Source organism: Fusarium subglutinans (genome assembly GCF_013396075.1).
Source record: "Fusarium subglutinans strain NRRL 66333 chromosome Unknown NRRL66333_c0000007, whole genome shotgun sequence".
Taxonomy (NCBI): domain Eukaryota; kingdom Fungi; phylum Ascomycota; class Sordariomycetes; order Hypocreales; family Nectriaceae; genus Fusarium; species Fusarium subglutinans.
This window is the reverse complement of record NW_023502070.1, coordinates 235,462-257,162: the sequence shown is the minus strand read 5'-3', so window position 1 is coordinate 257,162 and position 21,701 is coordinate 235,462. Positions and strand designations below refer to the sequence as shown.

Below are 21,701 nucleotides of genomic sequence, written 5' to 3'. Positions count from 1 at the left end.
ACCACCACCAAACCCACCGCTCTCACCAGCATTTCGATCGTCGCAGTAATCTTACCATCCCTCCCTCTAACTCCTCACGAGCACGTCAAAGCGATCACGATCGTCTCATCCCTGGAGTACTCACCAACAACACTTGCACCGCCAAGACAAGACAGACTGTGACGATCGCAGCCCTCACCGTCGGTAGCTAAAATAAAGTCGACAGATCGACAGCGCCATCCTTCCAGGCAGCAATGAACTCATTAATGCCGTTCATTCACATTCATCGATACCGTTTCCAATGGATAACTGTCTTGTTACTCTTCCTCTGTTGTCAGAAACAAGGTTCGGTTCCCCCCCCCCCCATGGGGCTCGATTGGGGTATAGTGCGAGATTTCCCCCTGACTAGGTTGGATTGATCACCGACGGTCCTTTTAGATATAGACTTTGATATGACAGTTGCTATTTGATGTGGAAGTATTAACTAGTATGGTGAGTATTCTCTATTGAGACAAGGTACGTAAACTGACTCAGAGCTTGACTGGCTGCGACGTCTCTACCCCTTCAGCCTCGAAATTACGCATTTCAGGTAATGCAGAAAAGATAAACAACCAACATGCTCAGTCAGGGATGTCCATCATTATCTGCCGCTACGTAACAACTTGCATGGTCTTAACTTAACAAGAGACACATATCGCACTTGTCTCGAAGCCCCAAAATTAGAAATCCCTTGTGCTAAAGTGACGCAGCAGCTAAACCCTTTGAGATGCAACTAACTAAGGTAAGTAGTTAATTGTCGCGCGGATGGATCCCTTCATCCACAGTTTGGCTCCAGCGCAATATCCGACTGCATACCAATCAATCGATCAATCGATTACAGTAAACACTCCGCGCTGAACTGAAACCATAGTCATTCATATGCCCATCCCACGCCCAAAGCACGCTGTAATCTTACTTCATACCCACTGGCCTGCCGCTCAAATCGCGACGACAGAAAAACAAATATCTGCTTCCTGTCAAGTCCGAAATTAACGGAGCCACTCGAGGTCCATCCATCCCTTCAGCGTGCATGCATGTCATCCATACCAAGATAATCCAGAAACTTTCCACCAGGCACGTACTTGCATGACCGGGGAAAAAAGCAAAGGTCACAGCGAAACCGAAGCACCACGGGACTGACCGACTCGAGCCAAGACGGAAAACAGAGAGCTCAATTGTAAATATCATCTATCCACTCTTGCCTCAATCGGTGCCAAAAACGGCAAGGGGAGTTCCGCCGTATGTAGCTTCAGAGTGGACTGATAAAAGTCTGGATCTATACTTTCATGCTGTTTTACACGGTCTGGACAAGGAGGTATTATGCTGCCCAGGCTCAGCTTGCAAACGTGTGCATATATGTTAGCGATCTGGACAAATACTCATGTTCCCCTATGAGTCTAGACGAAGACCCTGTTGATATACCCCCAAATCCAGGTCTTGGTACAACACGCAGGACATGGAAACATCGTATGGTTTGGTGGCGGCAACAGAAATCGAACATCGAGAACACATGTCTTGGCTCTTGGCTGTCAAGTCTTGGTTCATCTGGCCAAGGTCGGGCGTGTGGAAAAGAAAACCATCAGCCAAGAGCCAAGATTCACATCTGTGGCATCAAAAGTGTCGGCATCGGTAGTCGCCGCCTTGGTATATTGGATGATCGACTTGGAAACATAATAGGGCTGGACGACTAAATGCGCGTCCTCTGACATACATCGGATTCCGAAATCAAGTCAACGAGGCTTTGTTCGTGTCCAGATTTGATTGACAGGACGCGTCAATCATCGAGGCTTGTAGAATTTCATGGACACACGGGTGAAAGGTAAATTTGAATTGCGACTCCTGGCGACACAAAAATGACGACGCCTCCTTGAAACCAGTAGCTGTGTTACTGGGCTCACATATGTGATGTCGCTCACGATCTGCAAGGTTCATGAATGAGGAAGAAAACGGTCTGCTCGGAAGCCATAAATATTAGCGTACGACAAGGCTTGATTAAGCAGACATGCAGGTTGAGCATTCTGCAGCCTCCCATGGATCAGATATTCTTCAGGCGGTATACTGCATGGGCAAGTGAAGGCCGCCCATCCACCAGTCATACCGGAGGCTGCACTTGGCGCGTAGTACGATGCGGCCTAAAAAGAAAGTCGAGGTGAATATGCTCGTCGCAACGCGCAACTTTGCGCAACGCACATCCGTCTTGGCCGTGCCACAGCGTTCCTGGTGCAAAGAAAACACTCGTTTCAGTCAGCGACTGAGTTGTTTGTCCAACGACCGAGGCCAGTTGTTTCATCAACCGGGTCGTTCCTCGCTTCGAGCCTCTTGGCACCTCCGGAGCGAAGGAAGTCAAGATTGGCTCTGGACCTCAATGCAGCTGCATGAATGTGGGCAATGGACAAAATACTCTGATGCGCCGTCATCTGAGGACATGGCTGAGGATAATACAGTTGATGTCCGCCAGAGCCGAGCATTGAAGCGAATTGGTCTTGCGGCCAAAATCCGGGGTGTGGCATCCTTTGCGTGTAAGCAATTGATTGATATGGCTCAGAGAGTTGCATGGTTGTCAGCATGTTTACTTGACCTTTGACATAAGTCCGTCTTTGGCTCCGTGATATTCCCCCAAGTCGCGAGTTGCGCCTGATCCCCAGTTTGGGACTTGTACTTAACTACAACTTTCATGAGTGTTCTAGGGCGGAATTAGTACGGATAGGTCAGGATGCAGACTTCCGCAGCTTCATTATGGAGTAGGTACCCGCGCAAGGGGAGGAAAGAAAACTCAGGACCTCGATCCTAAGTAAAGAAAAACATTTAGGTGATATAGCCTAAGCTTAGGATAACTTTTACTGAGTTATTTTGACACCTCATATCAAGGTCCGTTGTTTTCTTGCCCCCCGAGGCCGCGCAACATCAACTCTCACATGAATCGCTCGAAATTGTATGAGTGAATTAGTTGTTGGGATGAGATGCAGGGTCCTCCGGCAGCCTCAGGTCCGTCCATCCATTATCGAGTCGTATGCTCCAGTTTTCGTTATTGACTAGGTACCTAGCCAAAGGTAAGTTTAGCCAGCGAGAGGCGATTCTTCTCCATCAAATCCCACACCAAGGTTTGGAGACTCGTGGAGCCTGGATAAATTCCTTTTTAAGATGGATGGAGACTCTTAACGGCGACGCAAACAAAGTCACCATCGGAAGCTGACCGCTAAGGTGTTGCCCATCGTCGATCACGGATCCTGGTCCTTCTCGTATGAATGCTCTGAATTACCAGGCCCAACACGGTGTGAATCGGGCGCGCAACTATCGAGGTCGCGGCAGAGCCTCGCTACACCCTTTTCGCTGCGACTTGCTGTGAGCTGTAAAAGCCGATCGCACCGACAGGGTCACTAGCTTGGATTGGAAACAACATATAGATTTTATCAACCGGGACCAGCAAGATCGAGACTTGTCTCTTGATAAACGCCAATCCTAATCATGTCAAAGGCGGACACCTCGTTGTCGAATATCCGACGGGATTGTTTCAGGCATATGCTAAGGTAACATGCGAAAATACATACTCAACGGTTGAGCAGGTTCTCCAATCGAATTTCTCCAGACAACCTATAGCATTGACATCATATCCGATTCGCGATTGAACAAATAAATTTGCAATTCCGGGAATGACGGCACGGATAGATAGGATGCCAGATACATAGATACGGGGGCTGTCGTGGAGACTGTCATGGGGAGCTGGAGCAATGAAATCGGCGCAAGAGCCTCATTTACTGGCGCCAGCCAACGGCGAGGCACTTTGGTAGGGACAAGTGACAGTTAGGTAGGGCAGGTGGGTTGGAATATAATCCACACATAAAGCCAGCTGACAAAAATATGACAGCCTCTTTTAGCTGGGTTCCCCACCGCATACTTCTGTCAGCTTCGCAAGCTGTGTGTGTTATTTTCCTACCCACCTGGTAGGTGGGTTGTCACAAAGACAACGGAGTACCAGGAACAGACACGTAAAGAAAATAGCAAAAAAAGCCGCGCCTGGGGCCTTTAGCTCAAGGCGCTTAGTACTCCTCTGAGCTTTCCGACTGTCTTTGGGAAAGTAATGTCCGACACCTGAACAGGGCCTGGACTTTCTGAGCGCTCGACTCGGCTGGTACTCGGTACCATGAAGACATGGTACGGCCAGCGGCGGCAAGTTGGCGTGCTGAGTTAGTGGAAGGGAAAAGAAGTGGATATCAGGAACGAGCACCCATCACGGTGGAGCAAGAGTGCTTAGAGCACCGTGCCAGTTTTTGCCAAACCAGAGTTATCGGTCCTAAGCCCTAGCCACGTCGCCGCCTCCGGTGAGGCTTTGATAACAGTATGTAGCATCACAGGCCGGATGATTTCGATCTAGAAGCTGCAAACACCGCGGCTTCCGACTTACCAAGAGCTTTGCGATAGAGCCCTGACAATACAGTGTGATTGACAATCCTAGATGAAGGTTGTGGTTCAGGGCTAGCCAATTGAAAGTTCGACTGCTGACTGCCGAAGGTCGCGTGCAAGCCAAATCGCGTGGATCGGTACAAGCGGGTCTCACATGCGGGCAAGTTATAAATCCCTGCATTTCAATTTGCGGTGGCTATTTGGGGTCGTTGGGGTTGGGATTTGGAGAACAGGCTGAAGATTCTAGTTTGACGTCTCCAGATCAAGCCGGCTGTATGTGTGAGACATACAGGCAAATGTGCCATCATCGCGAGACCGGAGGTTTCGACGGTGACAGCACTGCGAGATTTCGAGATTTCGAGATTTCTCCGCTCTGTAATGGAAATAGATGTCAGGAAGGATGTCAAGTGACGTATGCGCATCGTACCAGATTCGCGTATCATTTTTCGTTTTCGGATAAACCATGACTTCTTGATAGACCGCCTCAGCCTCTGAGTAACGTCAGCAGAGGTAACAACAGCATGATGCGACTTTGGCTTGTCATGCTGATCCTCACGAATCTTCTTTTGTGGTTCACAAGGCGCAAGCACCTATGGCGGTAGTAGGCACAAAACCATCTAATCAAGTCACCGTCCACCTAGTCAAGACAAGCCCATGCTTCAACAACCCCTATCAGATGAGCAGTCTACCCCAGACTGTGGCGGAAAGTGCATGAATAAGAACGTCGTAGCGGATGCTGGTAGGCATAACAACATCCAGGGACTGGGACACTCAAGGCTGTCAAGCACAGTCAATGTAGCACTCGACTCCATCAGTGAAGTCCCTCGAATCGAGTGAAGGCTTGGCTGTTCAAGGAAGCTGCTGTTCGCTCTCCGCAATTGTTGCTGTCGCCAAGGAAACTGGGGTGAAGCGGTGTCCTCGATAGTGCGGTCTGGCCTGGCGTGGCCTGCCGTACACATGTAGGTGAAGATGAAGATGGAGATGGAGGAGCGAAAAAGTGAGGCTGTAGGAAGAAAAGTATCCGGCACCATCATCTCCCGCGGGATGGGAGCATTGGGAGGAGGTGGTTGTGTTGGGGTAGATCTCAGGATGTGGGAGATGCAGCCAATGACTGATGCCGAGACCTTCCAGATTTGACATTAAGCTCATCAATATCCCGCATGCTACGCAGCGAGCGTGCCACTATTGCCATTCCCCTAGTCCCAGCTACTGTCTGTCTAACAAGCCCATGCTGAGGGTTTTCCCGCAAATGGTTAGGTAAATGATTCAATGACCAGAGTTCACGTTTGCTATTATGCAAGAGTATCAAAGAGAGTGAGCGATATTACCAGTAAGAGGAGTCTAGGTCAAGTCTATTTGCTTGGACCGTTTCATGGTCTTTGAATTCCCTCATCAGATGAACCGACCAATCACTATGACCAATTGATTGACTCTGTTTCCTAGACAATTTTCAGGGTGCAAGCCCACCAACCTCCTAGTTCGAGCGCCTCCCGGGCGACCCCGGATCCGCCCAAAGCCGGGCAAAGATGGGGAAGACGCACGAATATGCAGTCAAGAAATGCCTCGTTGACTTGGCGTCAGCAGTGAAAGGGGATTGGGTAGAGCTCGATCGAGTGCGACATAGTGAGACGACAGACTTGTTCGTTTTTCGACATCGCTTTACGGGGACACATCACTCATGCGCCCCGGGTTTTTCTGGAAGAAAATAGACGCACTCGCTGTGTGCGTGTAAGTCGGTAGCTCCACGCTGATAGAGCTGCATGATGCAAATCTCCCACTGTAGTTAATCTGGACCCGGTCTTGTCGGCGGTTTAGTGGACTCTAAAGATTGCAAGCTGTTTAGTGCTGCAGTTTATCTCCCCATTTGTAATACCAATTGCCTCTCGCCTGTGATATATCGAAGTTGAATTAAGATGTAGGATAACTACTGTATCAAGTAAACAACATAAGGGGCCGTTGGTAGCGGATATTGTGTAAGGATCTCTCCCCGTCGCGGAAACAACAGGGTAGGCTTTGGATGGATGGCCGTGGACACGGCGTAACAATAAGTCACACGAGGCTTATTGAAGTTACGTAGGCGGGCTTAAGCATACAGTTTGGTGTGTGTAAGACCAACCGCCCGGTAACGTAATGGGAGCGATAGGCGCGGCACACAAAATCTGGACCCTGGATGAGGCAACTTGTAACCGCCAAAGACGCAGAATGGAACCTAACGTTAGACATGGAATCTCCAAGAGTCAAGAACAACAGCGGAGCGCGGAAACCGGTGCGGTGAACGACTCGCTGACGATCGGGATCAGACCCGCTACAGCGAGCGACTCAGGCACTCTCGTTCTCAGCTTCAGAAGTTCGTGACCAAAAACGACTTACCGTGCCCCGTCTTCGGCACTCGACGACCCATTTAGGGTTGACCGAGAGGAAAACATCTTGTACACCGCGAATTGCCCGTGGGGTCTCCATCTATTGCCCACTGACACACCGAGGCATCGGCGCCGAAGTCCACCCACCGGAGGTCGCGGGTAAAAAAGCGCCGACCAAATCCTGTTCAATTTTGCCTACCTTATCGACAGCCAGCTGCTATAGCCAAAAGCCCGCGGAAGAAAGCGACCACGTCCCCCAGTTTAAACATGGAGGTACCCCCACATGAAATCCGATGCGAAGTGGATGTGGATATGACAAGGTAGAAAACCAAAAACCGCGAAAGGGCGAGGCCGACTGGACCGGAACTGTGAGCTGGGTTAGGTAGGCAAATCGGAGAAACAGTCGCCGCCATTGGTCATAGGTTGTCTCACCTTCTTTTGAACTCAGTCATTCCAATGACGTAGAGACTCAGGGTACTGCTGCTTTTGGCGATGGATGGGATTCTGGGGGCACTGACCTTTACAGGCTTGAGCCATGAGCAAGGACATGGGGTGCCCTGAAGCTGACGGGGTTCGTTTGTGCAAGCTCAATAGAGACAAGGAGAACACGGGCCTGGAATCGACTTGGCTCCTTGGCGAGAGGCGACAAGAGTTCTTCGTGATCACTGACAGAGGTGGCCAAGTCTAGAGGGAGGAAGGGCATTGGATAAACGGGTGAAGGTCACCATGGGAAGGCCGGCTTCTAGAAAAATTCCAATATGCATGGCTTTTGGCCAGTGCAGCTGGGTCCATAAGTTATGCACGCCTGCATGAGCGGCTTCAACAGCTGTGATGATCCCTAAATAATACCTCATACGAGGGAAGTTGACAGAAACAATCGAGGTCAGCCTCGCCCTAACCGAGCTCGCTAGCATCGTGGTATTTGTGTCAAGCATCTCTGATGTTCACTCTTTTTGTACGCTAACACTGAGCGAGGCTCGGTCCCGTTGTCGTTGGGACAGGGCTTGCTCTGGTGGTGAAATAGGCTAGCCTGCCGTTTTGGATTGAGATCCATTCAGTAGCTGATGAAGAAAGTTCAGCGGTTCAATCGAGTCTTCTCCAATAACCCTCGCCCGCGTTAACCCGCAGGCTGGATCCAAGACGCTAATAGCGGCGCCTCATCTCATGCGTGGAATATGAACGTCTAAGGTGAATCTCCTCGGTGTCCTTCTTAGACGAACACGGAGAAGACCAGAGGCAGGCCTAGGGCAGCCAAGCCGATCCAGCCCAGGCGAGGCCCTGCAGAGGCTCGCCCATGTCGTTTCGTGAACGAGACCGTATCTCGCACCGTATTCATCACTGTCGAGCTGCCAAGGCTGGCACAGGCTCAACAGCTGCCGATAAGGCGATTGGACATGGCAGCCACTCAACGGTGACAATTTGCGCATGGTGAACAGTGGATGCTCATGTGTGCCCTTATTCTGTGTTGAACCTGGAACTGTTCCATTATGACAGGCCATTGTTTCTCAAAGTCATGACTACTTAGTCAAAGGCGAAGCGCACCATTGTAAAGCTTGTCACGATACGTCTGATTACTTGTCATAAAATGACGACTATCATGACCACCCATCGAAACACGGCGATCCCGTTTCGGTCCTGCCTGAGACCCCTACGTTCAATTAACCTCATGCCTTTCTCGTGTCCGTGTCAAACAAGACTTGGAACAACGACTGATAGGTCGGCCGAATAAGAATTTTGCAGAGGGAATCTAGACTGAGAAGATGCAAAGTAACCGACCAGCATAGTCGTCATCGGATGGGATCTATGAAGCTATCCCATCTGAGATTGTCAGACCAATTCCCAGTCAGGTCAGGCCCGAGGTAGATCGTGTGGGGCTTGTCTCAAATATGCTGCAATTAGAGTAGCGGATCGATAAATGTATGCACTTTAGTATGCGTTTGCTGTGTAAACTGTATGGCCTTTAATGTCACCTCTTGAACACGACTTGTTATTTACGACTACCAGCTTCAAGGTGGAAATTAGGAAATTGAACGACACGCTTTGCGCGCAAATAACAACATCTCCATAGGAAAGCGCATTATGTGCACAAGGGGGGATAATGTATGAAGATCTATGCAATGCCATTATACATGCGAGATGTGTCAATGGCTGCGTTACGATTGTGAAATCGTCACTGAGTCATTGCAATTGCACAACATTGCACATCAGGACCATGACTCCCGCTGCGTTCCAGGGGCCATGAGGGTGACATTTCGCCTTGATACTGTCATAAGGGTCTCGATTAGCAGCTCAAGGGAGTCAAGGCGAAGCAAGGCTGATGGATTGACAGAAACGGCAACCCGTTCTCTCCGTTCTTCATGAAGCGGAGCCTATCATGACTTCTCCTGTCTTCTCCAGTGTCTCGAGTCGCGATTTCGCTGACCGCCGGGGATGGGCAAGTCAGTGTCGTCATTATTCTTGACAAGCAGCGATACGCAGCGGGAAAAACGAAAAAGAGCACATGGGCATGGGGGAGGGGGTCCTCCCATGGAGGAAAATCCCTCAGCGGAAACGGGGAGCTTGACGCCAGGTACAAGCTCGGCCAGCAATGACATACAGGAGAGGTACCGGGGCCCCAGTATGGAGAGCGCGCTACATGACACCAGAGGACTTTGTATTCAGTAGGTCCAGACGCTGGCAGGCAGACATTTACAGTTGTACATGGCTTCATGCTATCTTGAGGCAAAATCTAGCATTAGTGAGGCAATACGTTGATACAATTGGGGACCGGGCTTTGAGCCATCCCACATGTACAACGGGGCTCTCGAAGGATGGAAGCCAACGGGATCCGGGAGATGCACAGTGTCTTACTGTCTCTCAAGCCAAAAGTCCATGGGTGCTAAATGGCCGTGGAGATGCTTTGGTGATAGTTCGGAGAGTATTACAGTACTCCGTGTGTAGACAGGCAGATACCAGCAGGGCGATAAGCAAGTTTGGATACGAAAGTAAAATTACTCGTTCAGCTGCGGGTTCTCTACGTGTCTTGTTTTTCGTAAAGCTAAATCAGTAAAAACTACGGAGTATGCCTGCGCGCTATCACAGCATGTATGTACAATCCCGCGGACATTCCCCCAACCCATGTAAAATAAACCCAACCCAGGCAGGCAGGCGGGCGGGCGGGCTATTGTTTTGATTTGTTTGTATTGACTTGTTCGCATCTCATCGCTTTATCAAGATCGAGGCGAATCGCTCTCATTGTGACATGGATTGTGAATGACTGATTGTTTGTGCCATCGTATTGAGGTCGTCATTGTCGTTGCCATTGTCACGTTCATTCAGTCAGGAATCGTAAGCCATCAATTAGCTATCAGCCACGGGCAGTTGGATCGATGAGACATCCAATAGCTATCGCTTATCAGATACGTGCTCTCAATTGAGTTTTGTTTTGTCTCTTGTTGACGCTGAGCACTCTCCCCCTTGTGCTTTATCGGCAGGGCAATCTCATAGCATGAGTCTCTATCTCAGTCTAGTCTTGTTGCATATGAAATGTGAACTGGTCTTTAGTCCCTCTCAATCTCTTTTTTCCCACTGCATTTGCTGCGCTGTCTCCTTTGCACCCACTGCTGAGATTACCGTCTTGTTTCCATTCCCCACGGTGGGCGCCGCCACACACTGTGCTCTGCACCTGCATAGAAGGCAGAACCTGGCTGGGCCGAGGACCAGAGGCTGCCTTGAGTGGACAAGGGCAAGGGCGATTTAAATGGGGCATCATAAAATGGGCCGTGCAAGTCTGCAAGATGCAGCGACCGACGTTTCATAGAGTTACACCCTAGCACGGGCTTGATTAGCTCAATTGACACGCCCTGTAGAAAAAAAAAGTTGCAGGCATAGCTCCAGAGAAAAATAGTTTGGTGAGGTGAGAGAACCCAGCTCCTACCTAGCAAGAGAGCAGTAAGAAAAATTGAACCAGCCGACGCTACCGGGTACGGCAAGGGTAGCTCCTACACTGGCGTGCTGGCTAACACACTCTGTCTCTAGTTTCCAGGTGGATGTTGATGCTACTGCGCTGTTTACTGCATTAGAATGAGATTGACTGAGATGGGGGTTTGTTGATCTCAGATGTTATTGTCTGGTGGTTGTTACGGCTACCTTGTCTTAATATTGACTTTTTCGCTATCGTCTTATACTTTCTGTTGAATGATTGTCTAATGCGCTTCAGCACGAAATAAAATTCCCAGTTGATACGCGCATAATCATTAAATTTTTTTTAAAGGCACTACATCATCAAGCTTTAGAGTACGAATTCAAAGCAAGCACATCGCACTTTACTTTCCCCAGGCCAATGGCATGAGAAGGCTAGGGTAAGTGAGGGTGTAGCTAAACCGCAAGAGGGTGTGATGAAGTTTCTTTCCTCCGTGACCATGGATGTGATTGTGTCTCTACGTAGCTACTAAGATGTCGTTCGCTAATCCCGACTTGTGCGGGCTTTAATCGGCAAAGGAAGCAAAAAGAAGGGAAAAAGCTGAGCGAATATGGAAGAATGGCAATGGCAATGGACTAGAGTTGATTATGGTCTGCATAATGGCGGCAGAAGTAGAGCAATTGATGAGTGTAATGAATGTGTGAATGGCCAATCCAATTGAAATGGTTGGATTGGACTGGGTCGGCAGGGCCGTGAGAGGTCGGATCAATTCGTACAGTAGAGGAAAGCGAGGCTCCTTGTTGCTAGCTCGTACCTCGAAGAGCTTCCGGTCGTACCTGGAGACGGCATGGAGCACATAACCTGGGGCATATTGGGATTCGCGAGAGACCATGCCAGGAACCTGCGCGAGACTCGTGGGAAGTGACTGATGGGCTCCATCCTAATCCACCCGTCCCGGCTTGGGAAGAGGAAGAGACCCATATCTTGTGCTGTGGAGCCCTGCGTCGCCGTGGGACCCGTTTGATGAGACCCCGGTCATCTGTGTTCTTCTTTTCTGTCTTGTCTACTTGTGATGGGGGGGCCACAGAAAGTCAGTGAGCAGCGAGTAAGATGGCGACGTGCATCAAGTGAGAGACAATCAGTCTTGGAGAAATATGCAGGCATTGAGGTGTGGTACCCACTTCATGACCGGGTCTCCATCATTTTGATCAGGGCCGAAAGTCTGTTGGCAGGGGCCATACAACGCATGCACGAGCGTGGGCCGGCAAGCTCGCCGGGAAAGAACCTAGCCCAAGCTTCCTCACGCATCTTACTTTGCAATTCAAAAAGAAGCTCTCGCCCGACCCAAACTTTCTCTTTTTTCCCTCTCCTCTTCACCCACGAATGCTTCATTCATAAGCGACCCTAACTTCGTGCGGTGCTTTGACACTTTCTTCCCTTTTCCCTCTCCACTCTATCTTGTTCCTCTGTTTCTCTCAACACAACAACAGAAGCGGCATCAACCTAAGCTATTATTTCCCAATATTTGCTGCCCACCTACAGTCGCACTTTGTACACCCTAAGAATCGACATTCTCTGCTCCATCATCTCCAACGATGGCTGAAGAGAAGGCGACCGGCGCTCCTGCGCTGGACACCAACATCGAGACTGGCGGCTTCGATGAGAAGCGAGGACAAGCTGCTCCCCCCACCCACGCCCCCAAGGCACCCGTCGCCGAAGATGAGGAGCCCGACGAGGACATGGACGCCCTGATCGAGGATCTCGAGTCCGAGGATGGCCACGCCCTCGACGACGAAGAAGAGACTCAGCCCGGAGGTGGCCGTGTTGTGCCCGAAGATCAGCTCCAAACCGACTCCCGAGTAGGCCTTACAGAGGCCGAAGTCATCAACCGACGACGCAAATGGGGTCTCAACCAGATGAAAGAAGAGCGTGAGAACATGATCCTCAAGTTCCTCATGTTCTTCGTTGGTCCCATCCAGTTTGTGATGGTGCGTCAACCGTACCCTAATTTCCCAGCGTTTCCCAGTCTTTTCCTCGTCTTCCCAGCTCTTTCCTAGCTCTTTCCTTGGTCTTTTCCGTCTTCAGCCCATTTTTGGGTCGTGATTGGCATTTTTACACCCCAATTTGTCCCCAATTGCATTCTCCCGATTCTGCTGCACACTTTGAACCAACTTTCACCAAAATCCGACGCTCGTAGCATATTCTACGTCGTTTCTACTGGGAGTTGCTTCTAGGTGATACCGGCCGCGACACTTGCGATGGTGTTGTGTCGAGCGGGTTTTAGCGTGGTGGTCAATGCACGTGAATTTCCTAATTAGGAAATTCCTTGTCACACCAACCAAAATACGACATAACTCGACCATTTCTCAACCAAACTTGACGGTTTCTTTTGCTAACGACTTGTAGGAAGCTGCTGCTGTTCTCGCTGCTGGTCTAGAAGACTGGATTGACTTTGGCGTCATCTGTGCGCTTCTCCTGCTCAACGCTTGTGTCGGTTTCATCCAAGAGTTCCAAGTGCGTTCTACCTCCCACAGCCTGTCTAGAGACCTCTAGACCATCCACAAGGCCACCCTCACATCCCCGAGAGAAGTAACTGACAGAAAACTAGGCTGGATCGATTGTAGAGGAGCTCAAAAAGACTCTAGCTCTCAAGGCTGTCGTTCTCCGTGACGGTACTCTCAAGGAAGTCGAGGCCCCTGAGGTCGTTCCCGGTGATATTCTCCAGGTCGAGGAAGGAACCATTATCCCTGCCGATGGTCGTTTCGTCACCGAGGGTTGCTTCGTCCAGGTCGACCAGTCTGCCATCACTGGCGAGTCCCTCGCTGTCGACAAGCACGCTGGTGACAACTGTTATGCTTCCTCCGCTGTCAAGCGAGGTGAGGCTTTCGTCATCGTTACCGCTACTGGTGACAACACCTTCGTCGGTCGAGCTGCTGCCCTTGTCTCCCAGTCCGCTGGAGGCACTGGTCACTTCACAGAGGTTCTGAACGGAATTGGTACTATCCTCCTGGTCTTGGTCGTCGCCACGCTACTTGTAGTTTGGGTCTCGAGCTTTTACCGATCAAATGGAATGTAAGGACGATATATTACCCGTTTAATGCCCATTATGATGCTAATTTAACCCCTTGCGCAGAGTTGATATACTTCGCTTTACGTTGGCTATCACAATCGTCGGTGTGCCTGTCGGTCTTCCTGCTGTCGTCACAACAACTATGGCCGTCGGAGCTGCCTACCTCGCCAAGAAGCAGGCCATTGTCCAGAAGCTTTCCGCCATTGAGTCCCTTGCTGGTGTCGAGATTCTTTGCTCTGACAAGACCGGCACTCTGACCAAGAACAAGCTCTCTCTCGCTGAGCCTTTCTGTGTTGCTGGCGTTGAGCCTGATGACCTGATGCTTACTGCTTGTTTGGCCGCTTCCCGCAAGAAGAAGGGTATTGACGCCATTGACAAGGCTTTCCTCAAGGCCCTCAAGTACTACCCCCGTGCCAAGAGTGTTCTGTCCAAGTACAAGGTTCTTGATTTCCATCCCTTTGATCCCGTATCCAAGAAGGTTCAGGCTGTCGTTGAGTCTCCTCAGGGCGAGCGTATCGTCTGTGTCAAGGGAGCTCCTCTCTTTGTCCTCAAGACTGTCGAAGAGGATCATCCCATCCCTGAGGAAATTGATGCCGCCTACAAGAACACCGTTGCCGAATTCGCTACCCGTGGTTTCCGATCTCTCGGTGTTGCCCGCAAGCGGGGTGAGGGTGCATGGGAGATTCTCGGAATCATGCCTTGCTCTGACCCTCCCCGCCACGACACTGCCCGCACTATCAACGAGGCCAAGCGCCTTGGTCTCTCCATCAAGATGCTTACTGGTGATGCCGTCGGTATTGCTCGTGAGACTTCCCGCCAGCTCGGTCTTGGTACAAACGTTTACAACGCTGAGCGCCTTGGTCTTGGTGGTGGTGGTGACATGCCCGGTTCTGAGGTCTACGATTTCGTTGAGGCTGCCGATGGTTTCGCTGAGGTTTTCCCCCAGCACAAGTACAACGTCGTCGAGATTCTCCAGCAGCGTGGTTACCTCGTTGCCATGACTGGTGACGGTGTCAACGATGCTCCCTCTTTGAAGAAGGCTGATACTGGTATTGCTGTTGAGGGTGCTTCCGACGCTGCCCGCTCTGCTTCCGACATTGTTTTCCTTGCTCCCGGTCTTGGTGCTATCATTGATGCTTTGAAGACTTGTAAGTTTACATTCTGTTGAACTTTGTCGTGGGTTGAAGCTATTTCGGCCCCCCTTTTGTAGCCTCAGCCACCACACAAAGACCACCACTTCATGATAAAACCTATGCTAACACTCACGAAGCGCGCCAAATCTTTCACCGCATGTATGCGTACGTGGTTTACCGTATTGCCCTGTCTCTCCACATGGAGTTCTTCCTTGGTCTCTGGATCGCCATCCTCAACAAGAGCTTGAACATTGAGCTGGTCGTTTTCATTGCTATCTTCGCCGATATTGCTACCCTTGCCATTGCTTACGACAACGCTCCGTTCTCTCAGACTCCCGTTAAGTGGAACCTCCCCAAGCTTTGGGGTATGTCCGTCCTTCTCGGTGTTGTCCTCGCTGTTGGTACCTGGATTGCTCTTACTACCATGTATGCCAATTCTGAGGATGGTGGTATCGTCCAGAACTTCGGTAAGATCGACGAGGTTCTCTTCCTTGAGATCTCTCTCACCGAGAACTGGCTTATCTTCATCACCCGTGCCAACGGTCCTTTCTGGTCTTCCATCCCCTCTTGGCAGCTGTCTGGTGCCATTCTGATCGTCGATATCCTTGCCACCCTCTTCTGTATCTTCGGTTGGTTCGTTGGTGGCCAGACCAGCATCGTCGCCGTCGTCCGTATTTGGATTTTCTCATTCGGTGTCTTCTGTGTCATGGGTGGCCTCTACTACTTCATGCAAGGCAGTACTGGATTTGACAACCTGATGCACGGCAAGTCCCCCAAGCAGAACCAGAAGCAGCGATCCCTCGAGGATTTCGGTAAGTCCCTAGCCATTACCTTGACGTTGACCTTCAGTCCACTAATTCTATCACAGTTGTCTCTCTTCAGCGTGTCTCGACCCAGCACGAGAAGTCTCAGTAAACTAGATGGTATATACCCGGACCACCATCGCCCGGACTTTTCACTTTCGCTCTGTCCAAATTTGAACTGTATTACTCGCACCCGAGTATTAAGACTCCTGGAGTGGTTGAGGAAACTTTCATACCCCTAGAGAACGTCTACTAGACACCTAATAATACAAGTAAAATAAATAATTCGTCCTTTGAAGCATGAGTGATCCTTGATTCGAACCTGTGTCTGTCTTCTCGTGTTTTCTTGTGCTCATTCGAAAGTTGCTATTAATTCCTCAACTGGGTAGCACGGCCTTCCACTTGGGTCAATGCAGAACTATCCTTGATTGGCCTCTCCTCCAGCCTCGCCTATGCACCGCCATCCACTCAGTGTGACATCAATTGCAACCTGAAGCCCCCCTCTCCATGTCTCAACAGCTCACATTTGCCGCTTCACAAATTCTGACAACTGCACTACTCCGCCTTTCTTGTTCAAAAGCCGCCGTGGAAGCTATCAAGTGTTCTAAGGACGATCATGAACCACGAAATCCCTGGCTATTATTATGGTACAGTTCTGGCAAACCACTGAAGTTTTTGTACTTACTTGCATTCTGTCAGATAATGAGAAAAAAAAGTATTTCAAGATCGAAAAAACGCATACGGCGCCCTCGTCGGCCGCCTGGTCTTCGGATGCCGTGAAAAGGCGCAAAGTTGAGCACGAGGCTCAAAAACTCGCTGAACGCCAAGCGCACCAAGTAAAGAAACACATTAAGCGCCATTTTGTTGCCAGAGATACAGTCACGTTCGCACTCCTTACGAGGGAGATTGGTCTTCCCTATGCCGCCGAGAGAGGCAGCGGTAGAGTAGAGGATGAAGACCTTGGTGCTGCAGCGTGGGCAAGGGGCTCAGTAGCCAGAGGCAACGTCCCATTTGCACCAACCTTTGCAAGAGAGCGACGTGCAAACATGCCGTGCTTTTATGTCTCTGGGGACGATGAGAAGACGGGCCTAGGGGCTTCTTATGCCAGTGAGTCCTTGGGTTGCAGCGCTGTAACGTATGACTTTCACATGGTATCTGACTTGCCTTCCAGCTTTGGATGAGGAGACTTTGGTGGGAAGCTATATTCCTACAGATGAGAATGACGAGTTGGTCTTCGAGGCCGGAATATACTTTAATCTACTGACATAGTGTAGAATTCATTTCTCACGAGAAGCACCCATTTCTTCTGGCAGAACCCTATCATTCCGTACAGAGGCGGTACGATGTCCACAGATGTCATCGATAAAGTATCACCAGCCTTCACATACAATACTCTTGACTTCGCGCGAACCTGACAATACCTGCGGAATATACTTCTTTTCTCCACGGCTATCAAATCATAGGGACCCTAATTGTCCACAATGGCTGCTTGGCGAATGTAACTATTCTTTCTGTTTGGCCATGTGTTGAACCCTGCTGACTTGCAAACAGCAATTCTCTACCAGAGAGTCGCTGTCCCTCACGAGGGACGTGGTGAATGGATGGTTCACAATAGCACGCCCGCCCCTTCATCTTCGGACCTTATTTGTGTTGCTAGCTCTAACAGAGGCCTCCTTAGAATGCATTCCGAGGGGAGTGTCTCGGTGGTTGCTCCAAGAGCCGTCCAAAATGGTATACAACTCCCACAAGAAACGTTCGCACAAGATTTCCAAGAAGGGAACCACAACGTTGTGTTTGCTGGCGGGAGGCAACCCAGGCTTTGGATAACAGATCTTCGCGCCCCTGAACCACAATGGTCGTTTGCGAATCACGCAAGCTCCATCTCCCATATCAAGAGTGTAAACCCACATCAGGTGCTGGCATCGGGATTGAAGAGCTCGATGGCTCTCTACGACGTACGCTATCTAACAAGTGACCCTCGTGGAACAAAGCCACTGCTGTATTTTAACGGGCACCGCAACGAGGCTCACTTTCACATTGGTTGGGATGTCAGCCCAGAGCTGAACGTCGTTGCTGCGGCCCAGGAGAATGGGACTGTGAAGCTCTTTTCATTGAAATCAGGTTGTCAACTACGCTGTTCAGCTATCGAAACTATTCACGTTGATTCGCCCGTCAAGGCGCTGATGTTCCAGAGGATGCCTCGGGAAAGAATGCCCAGTCTTTTTGTCGGCGAAGGGCCTTTATTAAGGAAGTTTTCTTTTGGAATACGAGAATGGGGTGATGAGGCCTGAAATTCGACGCAGATAAAGTTACTCTGGAGAAATTGCGTAACAGAGGCGCAGATAAGGTTTTTGTTTTGAGGAAACGACAGTCTTGGTGGAATATCTAAGGAAATCTATAATAACTTGACCACGAGGAAAAAAATACGACACAAAAGAAAAAAGACATAAGAGACAAGAGAAATCCCCTTCCATGATCCACAAATATCATGAGATAAGCCTCTCAATCCCAACTCTCGCTGTCCTCATCTTTCTCTGTATCCTCCCCTCCATGCTCGCTGTTCTCGTTATCGCTATCATCGGCTTCATCCTCAGTCTGACACCTCTGATCCTCGGGTCGCCTCCAGCTGCCATCGCATCCACGATCTAGATCGTCCCCCATCTCTGCACATCTTTTGCATGGTTCTCTTGAGGTAGAGGGAGGGTGGAAGCAGACAATTTCACGACCTTCGTCGTCCCTGGCGTCCTTGCAGTTGCTACACTTACCAGGGCAACGCTCCTGATGGCGTTTAATCATGCTTTTGATGTATTCCCTCCCACAGAAACGGCAGGGAACCATGCATGCTAGTTTGTCTTCAACTTTGCAGATGGTTTTCTTTGTCAGGCAGTTATTACAACGCCTTTTTCCCTTGTCACGCTTGCAGGGTTTGTCATCTGCAACGCACTCTGTGCATCTCTTCCGACATTGGCTTTTGTGCTGCTGATAAGAGTAATCGCACCAACACATCGTGCAGGTCTTTTGTGGTTTCGGATGGGTAAAGTCTTTGCAAGGTCCCTTTCCGAGACGATTGCACTCTTCGCAAGTTCTGGACAGCCGAGGCCGAACGCAGGGAATCTTTGCCGCAAAACAGACTCCGCATTGGCCTTGACAATTTGGCCTGTGAGTTCTCATGTCGCGCACTGGAGCCTTACATTTTTTGCAAGTCCCCTTCTTGTCATGCGAAAAGTTGCCACAGTCTTGATCTTCGGCGTCGCAGTGCTTGCATTTGTGGTTTCCTGCAAAGTTTCCTCGCGCGCAAGGCACCTTTCTTGCAACACAGTTGTGGCATCGACCACGACACTCGCGGACGTGAGAATAGATGTTTCCCACAAACTGCAGGCACATATAACATTGTTCTGAGCCCTTTGGTAATGCTCTGTATTCGTGCGATGGTTCTCTGCATTTTCCGGGTGTAGGACAAGTGACGCAGGTCTTCTTTCCCACTGGGCGCACGCAAGGAATTTTGGACTTGACGCACGCGAGGCAACGCCCAACACACGACGGTTCGTGTTCGGCGAGTCTGTGTATGAATGCTAAGCAGCTGCCGCAGGTACCTGAATCCACATCATTAAGGCCAAACGGGTCCCCTTCCTGTGGTTGCTCGCCTTCGAAAGCGGACACACCTCTGAGTTTCTCCCAGTTTGGTCCCAGCAGAGCCTTGCGCCTAAACTCAGCATTTTCATCAGACTCATACAACTGGCGGCAGACTTCAGGAGCATATAGCCCCTTGAGGTCATTGGGAGCGAGCCCTTCCGCCACTATAGAGACCGAAGCCCAGTCGATCGCAGCGGTTGCCATGCAATAACTGGCCTCCTCACGGCTGTAGTACACCAGCGTTTGCAGTTGTGCTACCTGGATTGTAGCGGCAAAGAGAGCCACTAGTTTCAATTCGTCAGGCTGAGTCAATGGGAAAATCAGGTCGGCTTCGGTAAACGTGGGCACGAGGGGTGTGGATCTGGCCTTCACAGGTGCCTTCACACCGGCATCTGGGACGCTGTCTTCTTGTGAAGAGAACTCGGCAGTCTCGGATTGGGTTTCAGAACTCTGGTCAGACTCCTGCTCGCTATCGCTGTAAAGGTCGCCCTTATCTTCATGACTGCTGCTCTTGGTTCGCAATTCCATGTCGATATCTGACACTTCAGTATAGTTAAGTCTTCTCCGCTTGAGGCGTGCTCCGACGAAGAGCAGGTCGCGAACGAGAACGGGCGCGGGAGCGAGGCTGAGCCTGGGAGCTTTCACCCTCATCGTCAGCTATTTGATCCTCCTCCATGGTCTCAGAGCAGTCCACAAGGCCAAGGCCACCACCGCTAAGCTGGCTTCTGGACACCCTACCCGCAATATCCCAGAAACCTTCGTTGCGAATGTCTTGTATGGCGGGAAACATCGAGAGAGAACGATTGTCGGATGGGGAGGTTCCCAGGTGGACAAATCGTCCGAGCAGCGCAAGCAAGGTGAATCCAAGGCGCTGCTGATCCAAGGACCAGCTGAACACCTCGGGCCTAAAGCTGGGCATCCGGAGGCGCATGATACAGAATATGGCATCAATGAGTTGTACCAGCCATACTGGCACGTTTCTTATCTCGTCGGATGTTCCGAGGATCGTCAAGCTCCGCTCGTGAGAATGGGCCCCATATCTCACAAGGAAGTTGATGCTGTCGTTGAACGGTGAAACGATGAATGTTTCCCGTCTTTTCCCAGGTGCTGGATCTTGGAAGTACTCTATGATGACTTCCAATATCTCCAGTTGGGAAACATCACCCTCTGCTTCGAAATATGACCTAACGAGGTGTCTTGGTATAATAGATTGATGGGAAGCGTCTCTGAAGAGAGCTTCAGCTGCGTTGCAGAACGCATCCGTAGAGAAGCTACTACCAGGCATGATGTCGAGAAACAGAAATGGAGCGAGGGATGGTGAAATACAAAGGTAATTGTGGTGTTATTCGAAGAGGACGTAAGAATAGTAAGCGAAAACAAATGGGATGAATGTATATGGATATCACAGATGTCCTAGGAGAGGCGTTACTGTCTAGCAGTATCCGTCAGTATAGGTAAAAGTCGGCAATTAGTTCAGTTTACAGTCTTGGACGTAACACGGGGGCTCATGTCTTATGGACAAATTTGAGAGCATCGAAGTGCTCGATCGCTCACAGTCTTCTCATCCCCTTACCAGGGGCTACGTAACGAACAAGTCGACCCAAACGACGAATTATGAGAGTATCAAAGGAACTCGCCAAACAGAAGCGTATGTGAATAGAACTAGTGGTGATACTTAATTTAGATCATGAGCTTTACAACGAGATCAAAGCGCGGTAGAGGCACTTCGCCAGTCACACAGCCCTGAGACTGAAGCTTTGGCGATATATTTACTAAGAGAACCTAGTGAGGCGTCAGGGATTAGGAACCATTCTGCCATAATTTGTTTCGCTGAAACGTCATTCACTGTATTTTCTTCTTTCGTCCAAGCCCGATGTGTCAACTCCCCTGTCTGTTAGCGACGCCACAACCATCAAAATAGCCCATGATAGAGAATGACTGCTCACAATATGGCACCCAACATGGACTGGTAATGGGGAGTACGGGTACCTTCAGCCCATTTCCACATGAACCGATATATCTGAGAGAAATGCTAAAATGAAGGTGAGGGAAGACGTGGCGGCTGAGTGACACTTGGCAAGCTGATGCTTGACCCGTGTTCAAATTCCTCTCCAGCAAGGATACACCACCAATAGAAGGTTCTCAAGAAGATAACAATCTGTTCTTGTGAGATCTTTCCGTTGGTCAGATAACCTATTCCAGCTTCAAAGCGTCGTGAGCACAGATGGCTTGTTGAAATCCTACAAGGATTGACCACATGATCCTGTATGAAGGCAATGTCGTGCAAGGTCTCTCTGTATTGATCAGACAAGCCAAGCTCACTGGTTTGCAACTTGTAGGGTTCAAGATAGTCATTCAGCTCTGCCAGCAGCTCGCTTGTGT

General features: G+C 50.1%; 3 protein-coding genes across 3 annotated transcripts; 2 read left to right on the top strand and 1 right to left on the bottom strand.

Annotated features, from left to right (window-relative positions):
* Window positions 1–12,275: 12,275 nt before the first annotated feature.
* Window positions 12,276–15,798, top strand: FSUBG_1388 (plasma membrane ATPase; the record flags this gene model as incomplete). Its single annotated transcript, XM_036678816.1, has 6 exons — window positions 12,276–12,668; window positions 13,087–13,194; window positions 13,289–13,752; window positions 13,814–14,898; window positions 15,021–15,695; window positions 15,752–15,798. 6 exons carry the CDS (start codon window positions 12,276–12,278, stop codon window positions 15,796–15,798), a joined length of 2,772 nt encoding a protein of 923 aa, XP_036543098.1.
* Window positions 15,799–16,302: 504 nt separating this feature from the next.
* FSUBG_1387 (myocyte-specific enhancer factor 2d) lies at window positions 16,303–17,977 on the top strand (the record flags this gene model as incomplete). The annotated part of the gene is made up of 5 exons (XM_036678805.1): window positions 16,303–16,333; window positions 16,386–16,793; window positions 16,858–16,916; window positions 16,961–17,024; window positions 17,238–17,977. 5 exons carry the CDS (start codon window positions 16,303–16,305, stop codon window positions 17,975–17,977), a joined length of 1,302 nt encoding a protein of 433 aa, XP_036543097.1.
* A 211-nt stretch (window positions 17,978–18,188) lies between these two features.
* Window positions 18,189–20,604, bottom strand: FSUBG_1386 (uncharacterized protein; the record flags this gene model as incomplete). The annotated part of the gene is made up of 4 exons (XM_036678794.1): window positions 18,189–18,349; window positions 18,631–18,843; window positions 19,280–19,855; window positions 19,905–20,604. The coding sequence occupies 4 exons, from the start codon at window positions 20,602–20,604 to the stop codon at window positions 18,189–18,191; spliced, it is 1,650 nt and encodes a 549-aa protein (XP_036543096.1).
* Between the last annotated feature and the right edge of the window lie 1,097 nt (window positions 20,605–21,701).